This window comes from Danio rerio, chromosome 15 (assembly GCF_049306965.1).
Source record: "Danio rerio strain Tuebingen ecotype United States chromosome 15, GRCz12tu, whole genome shotgun sequence".
In the NCBI taxonomy this organism is placed as follows: Eukaryota; Metazoa; Chordata; class Actinopteri; order Cypriniformes; family Danionidae; genus Danio; species Danio rerio.
In genome coordinates, this window is record NC_133190.1 from 17,537,501 (window position 1) to 17,561,615 (window position 24,115).

Consider the following 24,115-nt stretch of genomic DNA (forward strand, 5'->3'; position numbering starts at 1 on the left):
TTACCTAAACCAACATATTAGTTAGAGTGTCAGCTTTTTTCTGTTAAAAAGTAAAATAATTAGCGAAATGCTCTCCCAGTTGGACTGTCAGACTACATGACAACATGCCTGCAGTGATGTGAAACACTCTTAAGATCACTTAATGTGAAAATGTGCTTAAAGTACTTAGACCCAAACTCAGCATACACTAAATTACTCTGTAATAACAATGCAACTTCATAAGCCATCAAAGCTAGTGATAAGATTAATGGAATGCCATGTTCTGCAATGCCTGTTTCAGTTTTAAAATCGTCATGTTCTATCATGGGTTCAGAATATAGACTCTAAAAGGTGTGGGAGAGTTGCTCTGTTTATTTATAATTTTGGTTTATGTCAATCCAAAAGTCAATATTAAAATAAAGCCTCATAAACAAATTTGTATACAAAATAATTAGTATTTGTTTTTAATTCCGTAGTTAAAAAGGAATCATGGACACAAATGAACATTAATTTCTGTGTTTTCCAATCAACTTAATGTAAGGGTCTAAACAAAACACTGACAATAGATGGTCAGAACAGAAGTCTTAATGAGTACAATAAAACAATCGCGAACAATGTGTTGGCCTAATTCAAGAAGTCCCCTTCGTGACCACCCCTCGCCCACTGATGAAACCGCGGAGCGCGCGGCCACCATTTTAATTTCTGATTGGAGCGCTGCAGGTGACGCAGAACACACCAACACGAGCGCAACACGACACCTTATCAGAGATTTCATCGAGTGATGGACGTATGATGGAGGAAAAAAGGTAAGACTTGTTATATAAATATGATGGTAAATTTTGAATTCTGTTTATAGACTGACCACTTTAACAGATTAAGCATGCTGTTAAGATTACTTTTGGGTAAATAGCAAGGCTAACGTTAGTTGTTAACTAAGTTAATGTTAACAAGCATATAGACCAATTACCATGTTTGTAAACATTCAGGATGCGCGCGCAGAGGTGGCAGAAAGCAACCGGGAGCCCCAGCATTTACAGCGAGGGAATGACATCAGATGCGGTGCAGAGTTTGTTGTTGTCTTAGAAATAAGATCTACTACTTACATATTATATATATTATTTACATCATGCTTACAGCATATTATAACAGCTCGTCACCCAGTGACAAGCACAGTGATTCAGCAAAATTAACGTTAAAGTGAGCGGCGTTCATCTGACAGCTCCATTTGCGATAGCATACTCCCAATGAATATTGGATAAGACGAAATGACCGAGCAACCAGCCCGAAATATAAAATCTCAATGAAGCTCCGAGTGATTTTACAAGAGAGAAGTTAAAGGGTTACAAGTCTTTGGATGCCAAAAATGTTGTTCTTTGAGGTCTTGTGCAATAAATATTGTTCCATGATGACCAGATTCAAGAGCTAAACACCGAGATTCCGCCTTGCCAAAGACAAGGAAACAAGACGGAGCTAACGTTATACAAGGCCTGGGTAATTAATCACCAAAAAGCAAAACAACTGCATTCTGACAGTGAACTTCACCTGTACGGCAGGGTATGTGAACCTACACATAGAGGTAAAGTTGGTTTTATATTCGCACATTCAGACTTTCTCCTTAATATAATTTCATAAAAATATTATTTGCAAACTCTAAATAGCGAAATCATATTAGCAGCCAATATCAAAGCACAACATTGTTCACAGTCAAATAAACAGTGTTAATGTTGTTTTCAAGTCACACTTGCAGGTTATTTCAGACTAAATATTCAAAGTGTCGTGGTAAACAATATAGGGAGTTTGTCACAAGTTGTCACTGAATGAATGTGTGAATATAAAACTAAGCTTGCCTTAATAAACGTGACCTTCACGTTTCAATCTTAGCATTCAGTGTCAGCAGTTTAATTAACCATATGTAACTGTTTTTGCTGAAATCATTTCTGCAATCAAAAACAAGTGATGTGTATGATTCAGCATAGCGTGAGCTTACCTGATATGACATGACAACTGCAGAGTCCAGCATTTCTAATTAGCTCCTCACTTCATTCAGCCCCCATTTAGCCAAAGACGTCTGCAGTCGGTATTAAAGCAGTGTGTGGTGTATGGTAAAAGTTAAGTTTTCTATTTTTGGACTCATTCGGCATCCTACCGCAAAACACGACATATTTCCCATTGCAGCCTGTCTGTTTTCTGCAACCGGGGACCCGTGTGACGTCATGTGTGACGTAGGTTGGTAATTGGTCTATATGGTTTGTGTCGTAATTAACTTTCAGTACGTTAACTGAGAACTATTTGAAGGCTTTAACCTGAAGGCACCTGTGTTGTATTTACCAATCTCATATTAATAATTCAAAGTATAAACTTAAAGGTTAGTAATGCTGACCCCAAGTCAGGGGCGGACTGGCCATCTGGCAATTCTGGCAAATGGCAGAAGGGCCAGACCATCTTTTAAATGTGGGCCGGTCAGCTATTTTTTTTATTTTTTTTTTCATATGTATTGTTTTTTACATGTAAGCAGCTTTTATCTCTTGCAAGATGTGAATATTATGATGACGATTATGATAATAGTAAGATTATTAATCAATGTTAAGCATTGGCCCAATCGGCAACGACCGGCTGGTTTCGAGATGGGCCGACCCAATCAGAGATTATGCAAACGTAATCAAAATCTGGCAAGGATGTCAAACACACAGTAAGTGCGACAAATTGATAGAGATGGACCATAAAAAGAGAAAGGCAGTCAAGTCAGACAATGCCAAATACATCAAATTAACTGAACTAGTCTCGAAAGGGGGCAGTGCAGTGGCGCAGTGAGTAGCGCTGTCGCCTCACAGCAATAAGTTCGCTGGTTCCCTCAGCTGGGTCAGTTGGTGTTTCTGTGTGGAGTTTGCATGTTCGCATGGGTTTCCTTCTGGTTTCCTTCACAAGTCCAAACACATGCAATAGGTGAAATGGGTAGGCCGATTGGGAATTGGGTAACCCAGTAATGGGTTGCAGCTTTGAGGGCATCCGCTGTGTAAAACATATGCTGGATAAGTTGGTGGTTCTAAGATTAATATAGGGACTAAGCCGAAAAAAAAAAAAAGAATGACATGATTGCATATATAAATGGGTTGTTTTTGTTTTAGTCACACACATTAAATGTTTAAATATCTCTTAAATATGTTACTGCTTATATAATTTTACCATCTGTACACCAATATAAGCAGGGAATGTGCGTGTCCGTGGATGGGGCTGTGTCGCTGTGGTAATGTGGGCTGGTGTGGCTACAGTGCCAGGGCTGATTCTTAGTCCCAGCTGATCAAAGAGGAATGGGGGTATCCTTCTGTGATACCAAGATTGGGCAATCTTATTATTGCTGGTATTGATTTTATTGGGCAGAGCTGTAATAATGAGACTTTAAGAATGTTAGTCAATACACAGCTTTTCCCTTCTAAAGTTAAGAAAAGACCTCTTGTTTTAGATTTTCCCAAAGACAAGGTGGTTCAAATTTGAACAAGATTTCTTTCTCTTCCACTTCAACCAAAGTCAAAAGAAGTCCAGTTTAAAATTATTAACGATATTTACCCTTGTAATGATATCCTAAGACATAGATTTAATATGGACTGTAACGTTTGGACCTTTTCTGAAGCAGACATTGGAACATATGTTCCCCTTCGGGGGGAACTTCAGCACTATAAGTGGATTTGATGTTCTAAATCCACGTATGGGAGGATTCGGTTCAGAAGCCGCTCGTCTGAAAGAGTATTGAACGGGCCAATGAAAGCAATGAATTGGCAGCGTAAGCTTGCGCAGGTGTGCTGCATCGCCAATTAACTGAGCATATAAGCACCCCTGGCGCCAGCAAACGCTATCCTTTTCGCTTCAGAGACTTTTCTGATCGAGTTCATGAGGGTTCCTCTTGCTGAGCTACAGCCACATCGAGCGAACGAGTGTCTCCCGGTCCAGAGCGAGTCCACGCAGCGGCAGACGGTCGAGCTGGGTTTCTCCCTTGCCTGGCGTCCCTTTGGGTCCGGTCCTCCAGAGCGGTGCGTATTGTTGCAAAGCATCCTAAAAGAGCAACACAGTCGTGCAGCACGTCCTTTTCAGGATGGCGCTCCGACTGTGCGTTTCTGGTTGCGGGGGTTTCCTGGCTCCGGATGATGGGCACGATCACTGCATTACATGTTTGGGGGTCCAGCATGTTAATGTAGTGCTCGGGGGCGGTTCATGTCGTCACTGCGATGCCATGACCGTCACGCAGTTGAGATCGCGGACTTACTTTCGTAAGAGAGCGAGCCACCCCAGTCGCCTCCTGCTCTGCAGCGGGCACTCGGGCAGATCTGAGGGTTCCAGCGAGAGATAATCCGCCGCCTAAGGGCTCGCGGACATCTCGCTCCTCCAAGCACTCCATCCAAGCTTCGGGTACTGGGAGTGATCCGTCTAATCAGATGGTAGCTCTCACGCTTGCTGACACCGGAGATGAGATGTCCCCCGCGGCATCGGAGGGTGGGCTTTCATTGTCCGACGATGATCCGGACCCGCTCGCCCCCTTTGGGCAGGTGAGCGCTGTCAAAACGGATACTGAAACAGACGTGTTAGCCGTGCTTTCCCGGGCTGCTTCGGCCGTAGGTTGGAGATGGTTTATCCCCCAGCTCCGCGGCCGGACTGACTAGAGGGGCGTTCCCTTCTTCCCGGCGACGCACAGTAGGCTCACGTGGTCTTAAAGAGCACCTTTTTTGTGCTCGTGCTGCGTGTCCCTCCACCCTCACCACTCTTGGTGGTGGAGCGGCCAGGGTGTATGTGGCGATTCCTTAGGTTGAGTGCGCTAATCCGCGCGGCGCCTCTTCTTGGTGGGGTCTGCCCCGTCTCCTATCCAAAGCCTGTGAGTTTTCGGCTCCCTCGGAGCTAGAGCTTGCAAAGCTACGGACCAGGCTGCATCCGCCTTGCATGCGATAGCCACCTACCAGCGCTACCAAGCGCAGGCGCAGGCGCTGGCCGAGCTGCACGAGGGTGGGTCTAACCCAGGCTTACGAGCTCCGCACCGCCGCCAACTTAGCTCTTCGGACTACTGAGTCCGCTGCGTGTGCTTTGGGGAGGACGATGTCCACACTAGTGATCCAGGAGCGCCACCCCTGACTAAAACTTGGCTGGTATGCGCAAAGTCGACAAAGTCCGCTTTCTTGACCCGCCCATATCCCAAGCTAGTCGGCGACACTGTCTGCGAATTCACCCAGGAATTCGAGGCAGTGAGAGAGCAGTCTGATGAGTGATGTCTTACTGGCGGATCCGTAAGCCAGCTCCGCCCGCCGTGCCAGCCATACCTGCTCCTCTCCGAAGGCGCCCGCTTACGAGAGCTACACCGCCCCCGCCTCTGGCGAAGCGAGCGCGTCGAGCAGCTCCCCCTGCCCAGAACGCCGCTAAGTCCGGCAACGAACCGAAGCGTCCCTGGGACAGGTCATCTGGAGAAGAGGGAACTTGCTCTTCCCCGCTGGAGGGCGGGGTGCCATTTCCAACGGCACCTTTTACTGCCATGAAATAAAAGGGCACTTTTCCACTTCCCCGGATGTGACAGCCAGAAATCTGCCAGTCTGAGACACTGTGCTCTCGAGCTCGCAGGTTCGGTGCGCTCCGCCAGTGGCTCACGAGCACTGCAAGCCCTGCCAGTCTGGGACGTGCCGCCTCTCAGCTCGCAGGGTCTACATGCTCCGCCAGCGGCTCACGGGTGCTGGGGGGACGGTCTCCCTTCTCCCAGCCCCCAAGCCCTTTTTTCGGAGTCAGGGTGCGGAGCCAGAGCAAATCGCTCTCCTCCTGCTCTTCTGTGGGACCCTCGCGCTCCCCGGATCAGCACACCTGCTCCGCGCTGCCCCTCCGTGGGTACGTCAGCGATTGCTGCGATGACGTCATTAGCGAGGGCTCTGCCTGCCTGGTTAGCGCGGGCCAGCCCCTCGCAGTGGCTCATACGCACGATCAGACTCGGCTACGAACTTCGGTTCTCGAAACGGTCTCCCAAGTTCACGGGCGTGTATTTCACCAGGGGATCCCCTGTCCACCCCTGTCTTGCGAGAGGAGATTGCTGCCCTTCTGGCGAAGGGTGCAATCGAGCCGGTACCTCCAGCCGAGATGGAGAGCGGGTTTTACAGCCCGTACTTCATCGTACCCAAAAAGAGCGGTGGGTCACGGGCAATCCTAGATCTGCGCGTTTTGAACCGCTGCCTTCACAAGCTGTCGTTCAGAATGCTTACGCAGAAGCGCATCCTCCGATGCGTCCGCCCTCAGGATTGGTTTGCAGCCATAGACCTGAAGGACGCGTATTTTCATGTCTCCATTCTTCCATGCCACTGTCAGTTTCTGCGGTTTGCGTTCGAAGGTCGAGCATGGCAATACAAGGTCCTCCCCTTCGGGGTCTCTTTGTCTCTGCGGGTCTTCACCAAACTCGCAGAGGGTGCCCTAGCGCCCCTTCGGCTCGCGGGCATCCGCGTACTCAATTATCTCGACGATTGGCTGATTTTAGCCCACTCTCGGGAGTAATTGACTGCGCACATAGACGAGGTGCTCCGGCATCTTCGCCGATTGGGGTTGCAGGTCAACTGGGAAAAGAGCAAACTTGGTGCAGAGGATCTCTTTTCTCGGAATGGAGCTGGACTCGGTCACCATGGTAGCGCGCCTCTCCGGAGAGCGCGCTCGCCTGCTGCTGAACTGTCTGAGGGAGCTCAACAGCAATATAGTGGTCCCCCTGAAATATGTTCAGTGGCTCCTGGGGCATATGGCTTCTGCTGCGGCTGTCATGCTGCTCGGACTGCTCCATATGAGACCACTTCAGCACTGGCTTCAAGATCGAGTTCCAAGACGCGCATGGCATGCGGGCACACACCGAGTCTCTGTTACTGCGCTGTGTCGCTGCACCCTCAGCCCCTGGAACGACCCCTCGTTCCTGCAGGCCGGTGTGTCTCTGGGACAGGCGTCCAGTCATGTTGTTGTCTCAACAGATGCTTCCAGCACAGGCTGGGGAGCCGTGTGTCGCGGGTATGCAGCTGCGGGCCTGTGGATAGGTGCCCAGCTGTATTGGCATATCAATCACCTAGAGCTGTTGGCAGTGTTCCTTGCTCTCCGCCGTTTTTCTCCGGTGCTGGAGCAGCAACACGTGCTGGTCAGGACGGACAGTACGGCGGCGGCAACGTATATCAACCGCATGGGGGGTATGCGCTCTCACCGCATGTCTCAGCTCGCCCGTCGTCTGCTCCTCTGGAGTCACCCGCTGCTGAAGTCGCTGCGCGCCATTCACATCTCAGGTATGCTCAACCGTGCAACCGATGTGCTCTCACGGCAGCAGATTCACTCTGGAGAATGGAGACTCCACCCCGAGTCTGTCCAGCTGATATGGGCGCGATTCGGGGAAGCCCAGATCGATCTGTTTGCTTCCCCCGAGAACGCTCATTGCCAGTTGTTTTATTCCCTGACCGAGGGCTCTCATGGCACGGATGCACTGGCCCACAGCTGGCCTCGGGGCATACACAAGTATGCGTTTCCCCCAGTGAGCCTGATCGCGCAGTTACTGTGCAAGGTCAGGGAGGATGAAGAGCAGGTTCTGTTAGTTGCGCCCCTCTGGCCCAACCGGACCTGGATATCAGAGCTCTTCCTCCTCGCGACGGCCCTCCCATGGCAGATCCCTTTGAGAGAGGACCTACTTTCTCAGGGACAAGGCACCATCTGGCACCCTCGCCCGATCTCTGGAACCTCCACGTGTGGTCCATAGACGCGAGGAAGACTTAGGTAACCTGCCGCCCGCGGTGGTTGATGCCATCACTCAGGCTAGAGCCCCCTCCACGAGGCGCGCCTACGCCCTGAAGTGGAGTCTATTCACTGAATGGTGTGTCTCTCGCAGAGAAGAACTCCGATATTGCCAGATCAGTGTTGTGCTCTCTTTCCTTCAGAGAAGCTGGATAGCAGGCTATCGCCCTCCACTCTCAAGGTTTACGCTGCCACCATCTCCGCTCACCATGACGCGGTGGCTGGCGGCACCGTGGGAAAGCATAACCTCATCATCCGGTTCCTCAGAGGCGCTAGGCAAATTAATCCAACTCGCCCCCCCTCTCACGCCCTCTTAGGATCTTGCCCTCGTTCTCACGAGCCTGCGATTTGATCCCTTCGAGCCACTCGATTCAGTATCCTTAAGATTTCTGTCCCTGAAGACAGCTCTGCTGGTCGTGTTGGCCTCCATTAAGAGGGTCGGGGACCTGGAGGCATTTTCAGTTAGTGACTCATGCCTGGAATTCGGGCCGGATTATTCTCACGTCATCCTGAGACCCCGCCCGGGTTATGTGCCCAAAGTTCCTACCACTCTTTTTAGAGATCAGGTATTAACCCTGCAAGCGCTGCCCCCGGAGGAGGCAGACCCAGCCCTTTCTTTACTTTGTCCAGTTCGCGCCCTGCTCGTTATGTGGACCGTACTCAGTACTTAGATCTTCTGAGCAGCTCTTGTCTGTTATGGCGGACGGCTGCAGGGAAGTGCCGTGTCTAAACAACGATTACCACAGGATTGTGGAGGCCATTTCATGTGCTTATTTGAGCAGAGGTCAGCCGCGTCCCCCGGGAGTGCGTGCGCACTCCACTCGGAGCGTTGCATCCTCTTGGACGTGTGCGCGCGGCGCTTCTTTAACAGACATTTGTAAAGCTGCGGGCTGGGCGACACCCAACACATTTGCAAGGTTTTACAATCTGCGAGGGGAGCCGGTTTCCTCAAGGGTGTTAGGGACCTTTGGTGATTTGAGGAAACAACTCGGTGGGTGTTGTAGCACGCTTGCGGTGCCTTTTTTCCCTAACACGGAGAGATGTGCACCCTCCTGTCTGTCAGTAAAGTTCCCCATTCGGTGAGCCCTGCAGATTCCTCCGAGGCCCCCAGCACTGACTCAGCGGAGGAGTCACTCGCTGGCCCACTACATTAGGTCTGCCCGCTGGTCAGCCCACGTTTTTGGGTACAGGTGCCTGCTATGGCCGATCCCCGCTGGTGATCCCCATATGCTTTTTCCGCCATGGTTAAGTTCCCCCCCATGGGTGGACCCGTGCCTTCCCTATCCGCTAACCACCTTCTTATGCGCACTCCCCCTTCTCAGGGTTAGTCCATATGTAATTCCATTTGTCTTCCTATTGGGTGCTGATGGTCTCCGCAGCGTCCTCCCTACTGGGATGGCACGCTTCCCAACGTACTGTCGTATATTCCTAGAATTATCTAGACGCTAGCGACTCCCAAAAAAAATACCTATTCCGTAAAGCTTCTTTTGAAGTGGGGATAGGTTAGGGCTAAGGGCACGTTGGAGGACCGCGCCTCCCATGATTTTGGTGCGTCACGCTTGCCTGACTGCCCTCTCATGGTGGGTGTTGGTAAGGTGCAGTCATTGTGGTGCTTTCAATGGGCTCCCATACGTGGATTTAGAACATCAAATCCACTTATAGTGCTGAAGTTCCCCCCGAAGGAGAACGTTCGAGATTACTAAAGTAACCCTTCGTTCCCCGAGGAGGGGAACAGAAGCACTATACTCCGTCGCCATAATGACTGTCCCTTGCTGTTAAAAGTCTTTTCAGCTTAAAAAGGATAGCGTTTGCTGGCGCCAGGTGTGCTTATATGCTCAGTTAATTGGCGATGCAGCACACCTGCGCAAGCTTACGCTGCCAATTCATTGCTTTCGTTGGCCCGTTCAATACTCTTTCAGACGAGCAGCTTCTGAACCGAATCCTCCCATACGTGGATTTAGAACATCAAATCCACTTTTAGTGCTTCCGTTCCCCTCCTCGGGGAACGAAGGGTTACTTTAGTAACCTCGAACGTTTTATTTATGCAAATTTTCAAAAAAGTTATGTGATGACATTTCTGTTTGGTTAAGATTAAAATATGTAATACCTGATTTTGATTTTATAACTATAAAATATTTATCTTTTCGTCAAACTTTTGATCTGTAGTTTTTGCTTAACAATATTGTGACGATGGCAAATTATTTTATTCATAAATGCAGATTTATTAATACTCCCTACTAGGGTTGCTCGATTTTGGGAAAAATCATAATCACAATTATTTTGGTCATAATTGTAATCACATCAATAAATGTTTCCCAAATTATGTTTAACAGAGCAAGGAATTTAATTCATTAACTAATATTGTTCTTCTAGAGAAAGGTTTATTTGTTTTGTTTTGGCTAGAATAAAAGCAGATTTAAATATTTTGAAACCTCTTTTAAGGTCAATGTTATTAGCCCCTTTAGGCAATATATATATTTGATTGTCTGCAGAAGAAAATACTGTTATATAATGACTTGCCTAATTATTCTAATTAAGCCTTTGAATCAGACTTTAAATTTGAATGCTTGTATTCAGTTATTAGAAATGGAGTGATTAAAACTATTATGTTTAGAAATGTGTTGAAAAAAAACTTCTTTCCATTAAACAGAAATTGGGGAGGAAAAGGGTTGCTAATATTTAGGAGGGCTAATAATTCTGACTTCCAGCTGCATACTACTGTATAACACTGGACACAGTGCATCAATGTGTAAAATATTTCAACGAGGGCCACTCGTACGCTGTAATTGTGGACATGATGTTAAGTCTACACGGTGTGAACATCTGCTTAAGGACTCTTAAAAGTAAACTGAACGAAGCCGGTTTGTACCACATAAAGGATTATTCTTTTCCAAACTGCGTGAGTAACGACATCAGATTGGAACTTCGTGGACCTGGACAACTATTTGGCTACCGCACGATGTGGCAGGTACTTAAACAAAAGTACAAAATTCGAGTGAAGAGAGATGATGTGATGAATTTGCTCCGGGAGCTCAATCCCCGAGGGGTTGAGAGCAGAACACACAGAAGGTTTATAAGAAGAACCTACCATTCAATGGGACCTAACTATATGTGGCACGCAGATGGTTATGATAAACTTAAGCCGTTCGGTATGGCCATATTGGGGTGCATAGATGGATTTTCACGTAAAGTACTGTGGCTTGAATGTGGACCAACAAATAATAACCCAACAGTGATTGCTCGCTATTTCATGTCATGTGTGCGAAAGCTCGGTGTCATCCCCATGAGACTGAGGACTGATTGCGGCACTGAGAACGGTATAATGGCTGCAATTCAATGTACGCTACGCCACCATCACAGTGATTACTATGCTGGCGCTTCCAGCCACATGTACGGCTCGTCAATAAATAACCAACGTATTGAGTCCTGGTGGTCTATATTTAGAAAGGGAAGGTGAGTGGTCTTCAATGTTCTTAAAGGGTCATTGTATTTTTTGGTCATAACATTTTCTTCTTAGGAACGAGTTGTGAAAAACAAAAACAAAAAAAAACGAGTACAATAAGTTTCAATACAGTACAACATGTAAAACAAATACAGTCCCTCAGGAAAAGCAGTTGTTCCTGAAAAGAAAATCGAATGACCAAAAAATGCAGACCATACATTATTACTAATCATTGAATTTATTATTTAAACATATATGCTTAAAATGTAACTTCAATTTGTTTCAATTTCTATAGGTCTCAGTTCTGGATGGAGTTATTTGCAGACCTTAGAGAAGCTGGATACTTCAACAGGAGTCATGAGCATCAGTGCCTATTGAGATATTGCTTTGGGGATGTTATTCAGAAGGACTTGGATGAGTGTGCGAGGTTGTGGAACAGTCACAGGATTCGTCGTTCCAGAACAGCAGCATGTCCAGGAGGAGTGCCCAATGAACTTTACTACTTACCACAAAGGTGATACATTAGTGTTAAACAGATAAAAGCAATATTCTAATGTTTTAGCTTAAACGAAAAAAAAATCCTTAAGTTTTCTATTTAACATAGGTTTGGCTCCAGAGACTGTGGATTTCAGATCGAACCGGCTGAACTGGATGTCCTTCCTGAGGCTAGCCTGTCAATGACTCCTTGTGGGGACCCAAACATGCAGGAGTACTTGGACTTTGCTATGGAACACAATCAGTTACAGAAGCCAGAGAACTGGGAATCTGCATCAGAACTGTACATGAAACTAAAAGAAATGGCTCAGCTATGAAATTATCAAAAAAGGAGGGGTATTGTGGTGGTGGAATACTGCTGTCTGTCTAAACACAATGATTATGTATGTCACCCACAGCTTAATTGTTTTTTTAAAGTGAAGAAAATAAACCAAAAAATAGTAACAATAATTTATTAATTTTCTGTAGTATATGAAACAAAACTTCTTGAACTACTTGTTTTTTTTTTCTTTTTTCCTTCTGTGCTTTATAAAGGGATTTCAGTTTAAGAGTCACAAATCTAGAACATTTTCCATAAATTGACATGAGAAAATTTTCCTCACCTACTTTAACTTTATAAAAGACTATTTTTGCAACTGCACTTTAAAGTGAACATTAAAACAACATTTTCAGTCTTAACTCTAGGGTCTTCCATCATTTAGCTTAAAAACAGCCAAATCCTGGACTATTTTAAATTCCAAAGTCAATTTGTGACTTAAACAAATTGTATGAGTTAAGCAGTGGTAATTTCAAGGTGTTTGCACATGTATTTGCCATTGGCAATGCAGAGTTATCCAGGAACTGTATTTTTGGCGGTGGTTCCAAGCCAGATGGGGGAAGTGAAGACAGCCCAGTAGCGAACATCAAAACACCTTCCACAGACACAGCAGCCTGGCCTTCTGCAAAAAAAAACAAGAACAATTCAGACACATAATTAGGGGTTTAAGCACAATTAGTATTGGTCCTTTTTTCCTTCTGTGATTTAGGTAGTTACATGATTGCTAAATAAAACATAGTCTTTTGATGCTTATTCACCTAAAGGCCAGATATGCTTGAACCCTGATAAATGTGAAATTAACTGCAATGTGTGTTTTTTATAACTAGTCAAGAAAACACATGGCAGTTAAATTTCACATTTATCAGGGGGTAAATAACAAAACTTCACAATCAAGGAGATAGTCTGCCCATTAGCCCATGGTTTGACTTTCTTTAAGTCTTCGATTACTCCCCGGAGGACTGAGGTCGGGTTTGAAGAGTATCTTAAGGTCAAAAGCAGCAAGGGGCTTTTCAGAGTGGCACAAGACAGGGGCCAACAAGGTAGGGTGTTGCTGTAGTGCAGTCTAAAACTCCAGAGTTCAAAGACCCTGCCTGAATCTAGAGAGTGAACACAACATTGCTTCACTGCTGTATAGTGACAATGAGCTCTATGCACAGCAAGAGTTTTAAACCCAATGATAAACTTTCAGTAAATGCTTAAATGTGACTATTTTCAATTTCACAAGGTTGTTTTACAGCATTGATGTTGTAATGTAACTACAATACATTCAGTTATATAGACTTCAGCATTTATTTAGTTCAAGCGTAAAAAGAGGTAAAAGACCGTTATAACCACTAATGCCGTCAGTAGCAACAGGCTGGCGCAGAAATTCCATTGAAAATACTGGGGTAAAATAAACTGACAAATGCACTTTCAAAACTTTGTTGTTATAAATTTAATTTAAAATATAACTTCAAACTTTTCCCTCATCAGTATATACACACAATATGTCAATGACAAGAAGAAAGTTAAGAAATTCTAACAAATATAATAATAATAATAATAATAATAATAAAATAATGTGATAAAGACAATCTCATCACTACAAATATCATCTTACCTGTCAATTACAGATGCGTTGCGGTCAATAACATACCATTTGAGGTAGTCTGAAACTATTTCTCTCTTTTCCTCCACAGTAGCCACTTAAAGAGTTCACACTTAGCTGATGATTGATTATAAGCAAGTTTTGCATGATGTCCCGGGAGAGAGCCCTGAGCTCGAAGGTTCTAGAGCCCTGGGCTCCCTCCCGTTTGGAGGTAGAGAGGGGAGCCTCGAGCTCAGGTAGATCTCGACAACTCCCCTTTTTATAATAGCTAAAGATTAAGATTGAAGGCTATTAAAAGATATGCTGCATTGTTAGATTGCCTGTATTGAAATTTAGATTTAACGATTAACTTGTTGTGCATGTTTTTGGAATGTGGGAGGAAACCGGAGAACCCGGGGAAAACCCACGCAAGCACGGGAAGAACATGCAAACTACACACAGAAACGACCACCGGCCTGTTAAGGAACTACAACCGGTGACGTTCTTGCTGTGAGGCGACAGTGCTAGTCACTGAGCCACCGTGCTGCCCTATGGAGGGAAAGGTGAAAAGGTAGGGGTGGAAGGGGGGATTCTTCAAAACGAAGATGACTGTAGTGAGAAAACCCTGGCTCTTTATAGTGGTTAGGAATGGCCTGATTGGTGGGTCAAGCATGCTAATGCAGAACCAGCCGTGTTCAATCATAATCACGTGCTCCTCTCGAAATTAGTTTATGAATAAACTTCACTTCAAGAGTTCACACTTAGCTGATGATTGATTATAAGCAAGTTTGGCATGCTGTCCCGGGAGAGAGCCCAGAGCTCGAAGGTTCTTGAGCCCTGGGCTCCCTCCCGTTTGGAGGTAGAGAGGGGAGCCTCGAGCTCAGGTAGATCTCGACAACTCCCCAAAATGCTCCGCTCGGGACAGCAGCCGCATATTTGAAGAACCCCAACAAAAGGCACATGAGATTAATGCCATATCCGGCTGCTGAAAAGTGATACAGAAATAGCTTGGAGGAGCAACAGAGACTGGTGTGGGTGTAAAAATTAACTGAAAGTGCTTATGTATGACTATGTGTGCTCCCGGGGCCGGTTAATTGTAAGGACCAGCGGGAGAGTGAGTGGGGTAAGTGTAAAGGTTTAAAACATATGTGGTGAGTTTCGTAAAGGTTTAGTATAGTAGTGATGGAAAATGAAGCTGTAAGGTTCTGCGGAGCTGTAGCTGCAGATGAGAAGCAGTTAACTGATTAACCGCTTTGGCAGTCCAATGGGGGGTGTGTCAGTAGTGGTATGGATAAATGGTAGTGTGCGTGAGCTCCGGTGGAGCGACACTGCTGCAGCAGTGGTGCAGGGGGGATGAAGCTCGGCTGAGCGTCTCTGCGACTGCAGAGGTGTGGTGGTAGTCAGTACTAAGGGGAAGAATACGCTTCTGCAGCAGCGTTTTAACTGCTTTAGCAGTGCTGGGAGTGACAGAAGTGGTATAAATGTAATGGAAGTGTGCATGAGCTCCAGCAGAGCGTCACTGCTGCAGCCGTGGTGCAGGGGATGTAAATGATGCTCGGCTGAGCGTCTCTGCTGCTGCAGAGGTGCAATGGAAGTCAGTATCTGGAAGGTAAATACGCCTCCGCAGAGACGTTTAACTGCTTTGGCAGTGCTGGAGAGTGTATCAGTAGTGGATTGCTAAGTGGAAGTGTATATGCGCTCGCTAAGCGTCACTGCTGCGGCAGTGATGTAGAGGGGAGTGATGCACGGCTGAGCTTCTCTGCAGCTGCAGAGGTGCGGTGGAAGTCAGTATCTAAAGGGAAGTGCGCTTTGGAAAGCTGATTAACAGCTGTGTAGCAGATAGGAATCAGGCACAGTAGAGTGACTCTGTGGCTGCAGGGGTGCATAGGTATTCAGAGTCTGGTGCATTATATGTGTGAAAGCAATACATGTTCCCGCTAAGCCTTTACAGCTGTATTATAGCGGGGAGTGTGGTGATGGAAAATAAATTGATACTACAATGCAATGTAATTAAGTGGAGCTGCTGTAAAGGTGTGATGGTGGTCAGTATGTAAGCAATACGAGTTCCCGCTAAGCCTTTATGGCTGTATCGTTGCGGGGAGTGTGGTGATGGAGAATAAATTGATGCTACAATGCAATGTAATTAAGTGGAGCTGCTGTAGAGGTGTAATTGTAGTCAGTATGGAAGCAATACGAGTTCCCGCTACGCCTTTACGGCTGTATTATTGCGGCGGAGTGTGATAGTGGTTAAATTTTTGAAAAAAAGTGTACATGTGAGCTCTTAAAGAGCTTCACTGCTGTGGCAGTGGGAGCTTGGGGCTACCCCTGTGGGAGTCCAAGCTGCGGAGAATGAGTGCAAGTGAAATTGAAAAATTATGAAGAGGAAGAGAAGTATATTAATATATTAATATATTAAATAAAAAGGAAAGTTTAGTAAAAATGAGTCTTATGCAACTAAGACAGAAAGTAGGAAGAACAGACAGAGTCGTGCTGCTTGGAAACTAGGTTGAAGTCTGCAACCGAGAATCAGCTGGGCTTCTCTGAGGAAATATTGGCTGAGGCAAATTGAGGATTTAAAGGTGTTAGAGGACCAATGACAGAGTTTATATCTGTTGTTGGAAGACTGTTCAGGCAGGGTGTCACTGCTGCAGGATTGGTGCAGGGGAAAAAATAATCTCAGCAGAGCTTCTCTGCAGTTACAGAAGTGCAATAAAATCAGTGGTTCATAGAATTAAGGCTAAACAGCCGTCTCTGCAGTTGCAGCTCAGGCAAAGCTTAACTGTTGCAGCAGTGGTGCAGAGGGAGAATAAGGCTCGGCAAAGCCTCTGTGCAGTAGCAGAGGTGCAGTGGTACTCAGTATTGGAGCCTCACATGGAAATACTAAGTACTATTAGCAATGATATTTAGAGATGAAAGTGAAAAAGGGGCTCAGCTAGAGCGTCACTGCAGTTGCAGTGATGTTAATGGGGTGTATAGTTAAGTGGAGCACCTAAACAGTCGATATTAGTAAGTTTTGAGTGCTCCCACAGGGACGTTAAATACTGCCTTTAGTGATATGTAAAGATGAAGGTGAATAAGGCATATGCTAGAGGGTCACTGCGGTAGCAGTGGTGCTTTGGGTGTGCAACTCTGCGGAGCATTTCTGCGGCTGCAGTGGTGTAGTGGGCCAGTATGGAGGCAACTTGTGCTCCCGCAGAAGCATTTACTGCTGTATTAGTGCGGGGAGTGCAACGATAGTGGTATTTAGAAAATTTGTAAGTGATTGCAAGCTCATTTAGAACGTTCCTGTTGCAGCAACTGAAACTCAAGACAACCCCTGAATTGGTCGGAGCTGTGGTGAATGAAAGTGAATAGAAGTATAGGATAGATTAAATTTGGAGAGAAAAAAGTTAAAGCTAGAAAAACAGAGAAGGGTAGTGAAGGAGCTCCTATGTTAAATAGGAAGGGAAATAGGAAGGAAATGACAGAGTCATACTTCATACCCAATAATGCATGATGGTGGAAGTTGGCTGGAGAGGATCGGCTGGGCTTCCCCGAGGTGGTATTGCTCTTCTGTGGTGTAAAAATGCTAAGATGTTTAGAACCAGGGCCGGAGTGGGACACCTTTTCAGCTCTGGAGTTTCAAGCCTCAGATCAGCCCACCTCAGTTCACGACTGACTATATTAAAATAAATAAATATTTCCAAATCAGTTTCTAATGGCACTATCATGTCTTTTTTTTTTTTTTTGAGAAAACAGCTGCTTTAGAACTTCAAATGTTCTACAACCCTAACAGTATTATATGTCTTATCAATAAAAATGAAAACACTAAATTACTCTAGCAAGGATCGAATCCGAGTCCGCGGCATCTTAACCTAATGTGCTAACCACTCGACCACAACAACAACAAAAGAGAAAAGTTGCGGTAAAATAATGAATAAAAAGGCTGTGGTCAAGTAAATAAATTAAAAAAGTGTCACTGCTGAGAGCAACAGATTCTGGACCTAGGGACACCGGCCCTCGCGGCCAAAAAAAAACGGACCGGCCCACCGGGAATTCTCCCAGTCCTCCCGATTAGCCAATCCGGGCCTGTTTAGAACGGGTGTGTGGGGGAACGGATATCATCCTGCATCCCTTCATTCTGCGAAGATAGATCAGATATGGTTAGGTGTATTGTTGGATTGAAATGTCATACTTAGTTCAGAAGACTTAAATTAAAAAGGCTAGTCTGAATATGGCAGAGGGTGTGGGCTATGTGAGTGGAAAAGTGTCATTTGCAAAGAGTGTAAATGTATTTAGAAATGGATGTGGAGTGTAATAGGTTGGATGAGGGTCAGCTTCTGCAACCAGCTGACATGATCTCTGAAATGAGAAAAACAAGAGAGAATCAGAAATGACATTACAACATGGTACATGTATGGCAAACACAATGAATTATTTTAGCTGATAACCATGCGGGGCGTCTTAATAAGAGCATGGGCTACTAAGTGTGGAAGTGCCTTTGTTAATGCATGGTACGAAGCCTCATTGTCGCAACGAGCAAAGATAGTAGAGGTAGGCATTTGTCCCTCCTAAGGATGGCAGATTAAATGGGAAATCTGCTCGTCTAGTGGTCCTGATGTACCTCTTGAAGACAGGGTAGGTGGAATTATAGTGGAGTTTAAACCCCTTGGTTTGTATCTAACGCAGAGTCAATTTATGAAACATCAGACATGTCAGAAATGTCCTCTAATTCGTGGAAGCGGGAAGTTTGTTTCTTTGCCGTTTTCACATCTAACCAACTTGCCATTATAAGCTTATGGCTTATAAGTGTATGGACATGAGTCACTGGGGCATATTACGATTGGACTTCTATGCCTAATGCGTTGAATGTTTTTCAGTAGCAGAGTAAACTTTTTAGAAGTTAAACTGCTATCAGATGTGGCAGTTTTTTTTTCCTTGATTTATACATTTTATAATTATTTAGTTACTTTATTATTTATTTATTTATTAATTTATGTATTTATTTATTTATCATCTGCCAACATCAAACCCTGAACTTAAAATTAATGTCACCATTTAGTAGCAATTGTGTAAATGTAATGATAATCATTCATGAGCTTGTCATGAGAGAGGGTGGGACCATCTCAAATTTTTTGAGAGTTCATTGGATGGTGACGCTTCTTTCAGCTATTGGCTCGTAGGAGTGTCAATCAAAGTTGCAGAAAAAGGCTGGCGGCCATTTTGTTTGCCAGAGAACTAGTGTTATGATTGGAGACGCTACTCTATTGAATGCACCACAGCGACTAGTTTGGAGGATTAACATGGATGTTTATCAATGTATGCATAAGTTGTGGACTGATGTTTTAAGGATTGGATTGTCTAGAACCTTGATTGAGAGGTGAGTCATTCTATTCATGCTAGAATCATCCTTTAAAGATGGATGTTTAATCTTAGTTGTAGTTTGTGAGGCTTCCCCTTAAAAAGTGTCATGTATGTTACCGCTGGTGCACCCCTAGAAGAGAGTTCAGCTTGGATCGCAGGCATCGAGAGTTTAGGCAAAGTTCATGGATGGTGATCGAGTTTTTACTGTGATCTTGTTGGAGAATTGGGTTGAAGACACAGAGATTGCATTGTGTGAGGCAATTTGAAGTAGAAGGTTGAGAAGTTGTAGTTGGATAAGTTGTTGAAGAAGTTGTTGTTGTAGAAGTTGATGTAGCTTGAGGAGTTGATGTAGCTGGAGGAGTTGATGTAGCTGGAGGAGTTGATGTAGCTGGAGGAGTTGATGTAGCAGCTGATGCAGAGCAGTGTATTCTTCAAATCGAAGATGACTGTAGTAAGAAAACCCTGGCTCTTTATAGTGGTTAGGAATGGCCTGATTGGTGGATCAAGCATGCTAATGCAGAACCAGCCGTGTTCAATCATAATCATGGATTATATACTGTGGATTATATACTGTTATATAAATGCATTTGTCATGTGATATATATGGTCAATGACCATTAACCAACCATTAAGTAGCCTACAGTACACATCTAACCCATTTGCATACCGTTTGCATTGTAGGCCAAGAATCAATGTCCTTCTGGTCCATCAAAAATGGGCCGGTCTTTAAGGTGTTTCATTAATAGAGTTAAAAACTCTCGTCTTGGACCTCCAGTGTCAAGTCCCTCCTCCAGAACACCAGTATCATCCGTAAATTTGACCAGCATGTCACAGGTTTCAGAATATGTTGTACGCTTGAAACCTCTGACAGCCCCATCCCAAACATTAGCCCTTGAGATGTTGAACCGGCTGACCATTTTATGGTCAATAGGAAGTGACAGGTTTGCTACAATGTCAGGTAATGTAATGTCCGTCTCCTCCCTGTAATGACAAAAAGTGACTTAATTTGTGTATATTCCAGATATACCAGAACTATTGTACAGTGAAAAAACAGGAGTGCTATAGTAAAAGTCTGTCATATTACATTGCTGTGTGTTGGAAATTATTCACATTGACAGCAACTGGCTCTTCGTTTTCTTGCTCAACATTTGGTAAATACAGGTCTGTGTATTTACTGTTGGGAATTTATTATTTTCATGTTAAAACATCTTATAAACCAAAATGTCCTCCTCATATAATCAGTAATATAAATTTCAATTATGTCAGCCATTATGATTTTTTTTTTTACCTGTAGCAAGAAGTATTTTCTGGACCCGTTTCAGGTGGATCCAGATCCTCATCATCAGATATCGTTATCTGAAAAAAAAAAGATTAAAATGTCTGAAACAAATGAAAGACTGAAACACTGAAAGCAAGAAATGTCCTGATGCCAGTCTGCCTTAATACCTGTCCTGGCTGAATTGTTGATGAATGTCTTGGAGCATCTCTGAAACATTATAAAAATGATTAGCTCTATGATGAAGGCTATAATGTAGTTTTGAGTAAAATGTAATAGTTAATGTAAAAAAAAAATTAAAAGACGAAAAAAAAAATGTGTGTTATACATGACATTACACAAATGGTATTTTCTGTTTCAAGTTCATCAGAGCAAAGTTCATCATGCAATTTGGCATCTAGGATTCATCTATGATTCAAACCGATAAAATTTACATTTATTAATTTGGCAGATGCTTTTATCCAAAGTGACTTACAAGTAGTATGCAGTGGACAGATGTAACTGTAGAGTGAATGGGGTAAGGTGCCTTGCTCAAGTGCACTTAGGTCATGGGTTGCTGGCACCGAGAATCGAACCAGCAAACTTCTGCTTACAAGCCCAACTCTCTAACAACCAGACCTCAACTGTAATGAGAGGCATTGGGTCTTTTCTAGTGGCCAAGGTGTTCTGGGCTAGAGTGGGTGTTTTGAATATCTTAAAACCTACAGTCAAATCATGTAAACATCATGTAAGACACCCAAGATTCCTATTGGTTGACTAACACTAGAAAAAAAAATCTCTCATTACATTCCCCACTTTATTCTCACATGTTTTTTTTTTTATTGTTTTGATTAATTTTTTACTTGTGTTTATTCCCTTGCAAGAGCTTGTTGTTTTGTTTTTAGGACACCAATAAGGTCTAGCAGGTAAATTAAGTAAAGCAGTTGTGGGTCCTTAGGTAGGGTGTGAGGGGGCACCTCAGCCAGTTACAGCAAGTTACAGTCTGCAGCATGTAGCAACATGGAGCTTATGTGCAGTCTTGCTGTATTTCCAGCAAAACAAAAGTGGTAAAACATCTCTAAAACAGCAATATAAACGTAAAATGTGTATGTGAAAAAAGTAGTGAAATATCTGCTAGTACTTTTATCACAATTTTGCGAGTTAAATGAAAAAAAAATTAAATTGCCCTTTGCCTGGTAGTGAAAGCCCTGTAGCCCAAAAAGAAATGAGTTATTAGTATTATTTCCAGAAAAGAAGTAAAGAAAAATATTTTCAACCCATACATGCTGAAAGTTCCTACCTTTCATCTTCCAGTTTGAGTTTGGGAGTACTTTGATTTTGTGGTTCAAAAACCTAAAAGTAAACGGGTAAAATTATTAACAATTTTCAACAGCTCCATTACTGTTCCATTACCACATACAGCATATATTAAAGCTGGATGGTTTCCTGTAATACTGTATAATAGTTACTGCAAAATAATCAAAACTAACATTTTTTCCAATAAATTGTTGACCAAGGCAAATATTTTATGTATAAAATCCAATGTAAATCTAATAAACAACTACAAACAAACATAAATTAAAAAAATAAATAACTGATGTACCAAAGTGTCAGCTTGATTGAATTCAGCTGTGCTCCTTGTTGTGATGACGATTTCAGAGTCGAAGTCCGAGTCTGAGGTATCATCCACTGAAAAAAATAAATCAAACATTATCTATACTCCAGCAGTAAATATGCAAAAAAAATATTGATTCATGAGATCCACCAACCTCTTTTATAGTGTTTTTCTAGACAAATGAAAAAAGGGATCCTGGCATATGCCTTTCCTATTTCCTTTTTATATTCTGACAATTTGAATGGCCTGTCTGATCCAGGCACATAGTCCACCTCTGAGCAGTCTGGATACAAAAGTACGTAAGGTCCTTCTGGCATGTCCTTGTTAAATGTTCTTATTTTCTCTACAGCATGTTTTAGCAAATCAGGTGCTGCTACGTCGGGGTCTGTAAATAAGGGAAGTGTTTTCCCCCTTAGAGGTTTTAAATCACTTCCATGTGGCACCATCACTCCTACATTTATCTAGTAAAATAACAAAGATTTTTAATTAATGTAACGTTATACACGGGTAAAATAAATATACACATACACACATATAGAGAGCATTGTATAGGATGGTCAGTACAACTTACCTGGACTTGTTTTCTTTCTTTAGGCTTGTATCTTCCTTTTGGCCCATAGTTACAAGATTGCCAATCATTTGACTTTAGGTTTCTGTACTCCATGAAACGTTTGTATGATGGGCATGGTTGTTCTGCTGAAAAGGACAGAGTTCCGTTTCAAAGTAGAAAGATATAAACCGCAAAAAATCATTATTAGCACTAATGGTTTTATTCACATGGCTTCAAATAGCTAGCCTTTTGCTACACTAAAAATAACAAATAACAACTTACCTTGCTTGGCACGGTCCGGCGGTCGAGACATCCCAGGTGTTTCCGTCTGGTCTGCGTCCTTTAAAAACTCGAAACATCTACCGAACGTAAAACAAAACCGCGTTAGAGTACTCATGTGTTTGCCACAAAACGGGCAAAACATCCCTCGACCGCAGTTTTTATTCGGCCACCATAAACTTCAATTGCTCCACAACACGAATTAACCGCTCTCACCATCAACGAAAACTACGCTTCACTCGTCATTTCCGGTGTGTGGTACATTCCGCGTCACTTCCGGTAGGTGGTATATTCCCTTTCTGTAGGGAATCTGTAATTGAAAATTTGTTTCGGGATTTGTAAAAGTGTTTTGCGTCTTGTAAATTTTTTTTCAAAAATGTAAATTTGTTTCGTCCTTGGTAAAATTGTTTTTCCTATGTAAATGTGTCTTATGATAAGTAAAAATGTTTTCCAAAATGTAAATTTGTCTCGAGCTTTTTAAAAGTGTTTCACACTTTGTAATGTTGTTTTGCACTTCCCAGCCACCGTAGCATACAGTTATTTTCCTCCCTGCAAAGGAAAGAGAAATAAATACAATAGAATAAAAATTTTGAACAAACTGTGCTTTAAGCATCTTCACTGTATAAAAAAACACTTTAGCTACACAAGTCCTCAGTCAAGCGCAAAGAGGGATTTTCTCGTTGTTTTATTAATCATGATAAAACAGGCGGCAGCTATTGTGCTCTGTCACTTTAATAGTTTCGCTTTCACGTGTCTTTTGATTCTTAACTCGTTTGTTTATTACAAATTGAGGGCTAATATGAATAATCACTAAACACCGCGTTTTGACACCTATTTGAACATTAAATCGCTCACGTTAATGATTTTAGATGTGTGTGCTCTCTGCTCGTCACAATGTGCTAATGAGACCAAGTGCTGACTGTTTCTGCGCGCCGCACACACACGCGCATAAGCATGCGGTCTTTCGCGCTTTTAAGAGCAACAAGTGAGGACAACTGGAAAGGGGGCAGTAAATAATGAAATAATCGTTTATCTCGATTAATGCATTTTCATAATCGTTAGAAGCTAGGGACATAACGGTATCAGAATTTCACGGTATGGTAATACCTCGGTATGAATGGCACGGTACGGTATTTATTAAATAATTTACAGGAAAAACAAAACTAATGAAAAGACTTTGAAAAAAGTGCCAAAAGTGTTTATTTACCTTAGCACTGAACATATCAATGACATACAAATTAGCCATGTATCTGTAAGTTTTAAAACAGGAACTTTAATTTTTCAATTTTAATAACAAAAAACTATTAAACCATGTAAAAAAAATAAAGTTTCAATTTAGTATTATTGAAAACTCATCACATTAGACATTTAATCACTCACTCACTTAGATAGGGTTTTTAAAGGAAAATTATCATATAAATATAATCTGGTAAAAGCTGGGATCTCTGGGCATGTCCCACGCAACAGAAAAAAAAACCCTCTCATTTGGGACTGAGGTTTCTGGGAC

At 43.5% G+C, this 24,115-nt stretch overlaps 4 protein-coding genes across 38 annotated transcripts in view; 3 read left to right on the forward strand and 1 right to left on the reverse strand.

Moving 5' to 3' along the window:
- Positions 1-24,115, forward strand: part of c2cd3 (C2 domain containing 3 centriole elongation regulator) — a 453,012-nt gene that overhangs the window by 245,008 nt on the left and 183,889 nt on the right. The gene's annotated exons all lie outside the window — the stretch shown is intronic.
- On the forward strand, positions 705-12,130 carry LOC101883163 (uncharacterized). 2 transcript variants are annotated; one of them, XM_073923496.1, is made up of 4 exons: positions 705-811; positions 10,397-11,199; positions 11,484-11,702; positions 11,793-12,130. In XM_073923496.1, the coding sequence occupies exons 2-4, from the start codon at positions 10,541-10,543 to the stop codon at positions 11,998-12,000; spliced, it is 1,086 nt and encodes a 361-aa protein (XP_073779597.1). In that variant the 5' UTR covers positions 705-811; positions 10,397-10,540; the 3' UTR covers positions 12,001-12,130. The 2 variants fall into 2 exon arrangements, with proteins under 2 accessions (XP_073779597.1, XP_005171012.2); XM_005170955.6 differs by lacking the exon at positions 705-811 and having other exon boundaries at positions 9,767-11,199.
- On the reverse strand, positions 12,122-22,865 carry LOC103908824 (uncharacterized). 34 transcript variants are annotated; one of them, XR_012390704.1, is made up of 13 exons: positions 22,825-22,865; positions 22,612-22,688; positions 22,351-22,472; positions 21,934-22,240; positions 21,768-21,853; positions 21,465-21,517; positions 20,356-20,395; positions 20,198-20,265; positions 19,994-20,083; positions 19,027-19,890; positions 17,588-17,907; positions 17,049-17,224; positions 12,122-12,621 (listed from the first exon to the last, which is right to left on the reverse strand). XR_012390704.1 is itself a non-coding variant. In XM_073923487.1 (10 exons), the coding sequence occupies exons 2-10, from the start codon at positions 22,640-22,642 to the stop codon at positions 19,599-19,601; spliced, it is 1,089 nt and encodes a 362-aa protein (XP_073779588.1). In that variant the 5' UTR covers positions 22,643-22,688; positions 22,825-22,865; the 3' UTR covers positions 18,835-19,598. The 34 variants fall into 34 exon arrangements, 13 of the variants coding, with proteins under 13 accessions (XP_073779588.1, XP_073779586.1, XP_073779587.1 ...); XR_012390707.1 differs by lacking the exon at positions 19,994-20,083 and having other exon boundaries at positions 19,027-19,355; positions 19,577-19,890; positions 22,351-22,475; XR_012390701.1 differs by having other exon boundaries at positions 17,588-17,686; positions 22,351-22,475.
- si:ch211-149e23.4 overlaps positions 18,778-24,115 on the forward strand; it is a 94,076-nt gene continuing 88,738 nt past the window's right edge. Inside the window, exon 1 of the mRNA XM_073923480.1 lies at positions 18,778-18,925. The gene's annotated coding sequence lies outside the window, so the exon portion shown is untranslated. The remainder of the gene's footprint in view (positions 18,926-24,115) is intronic.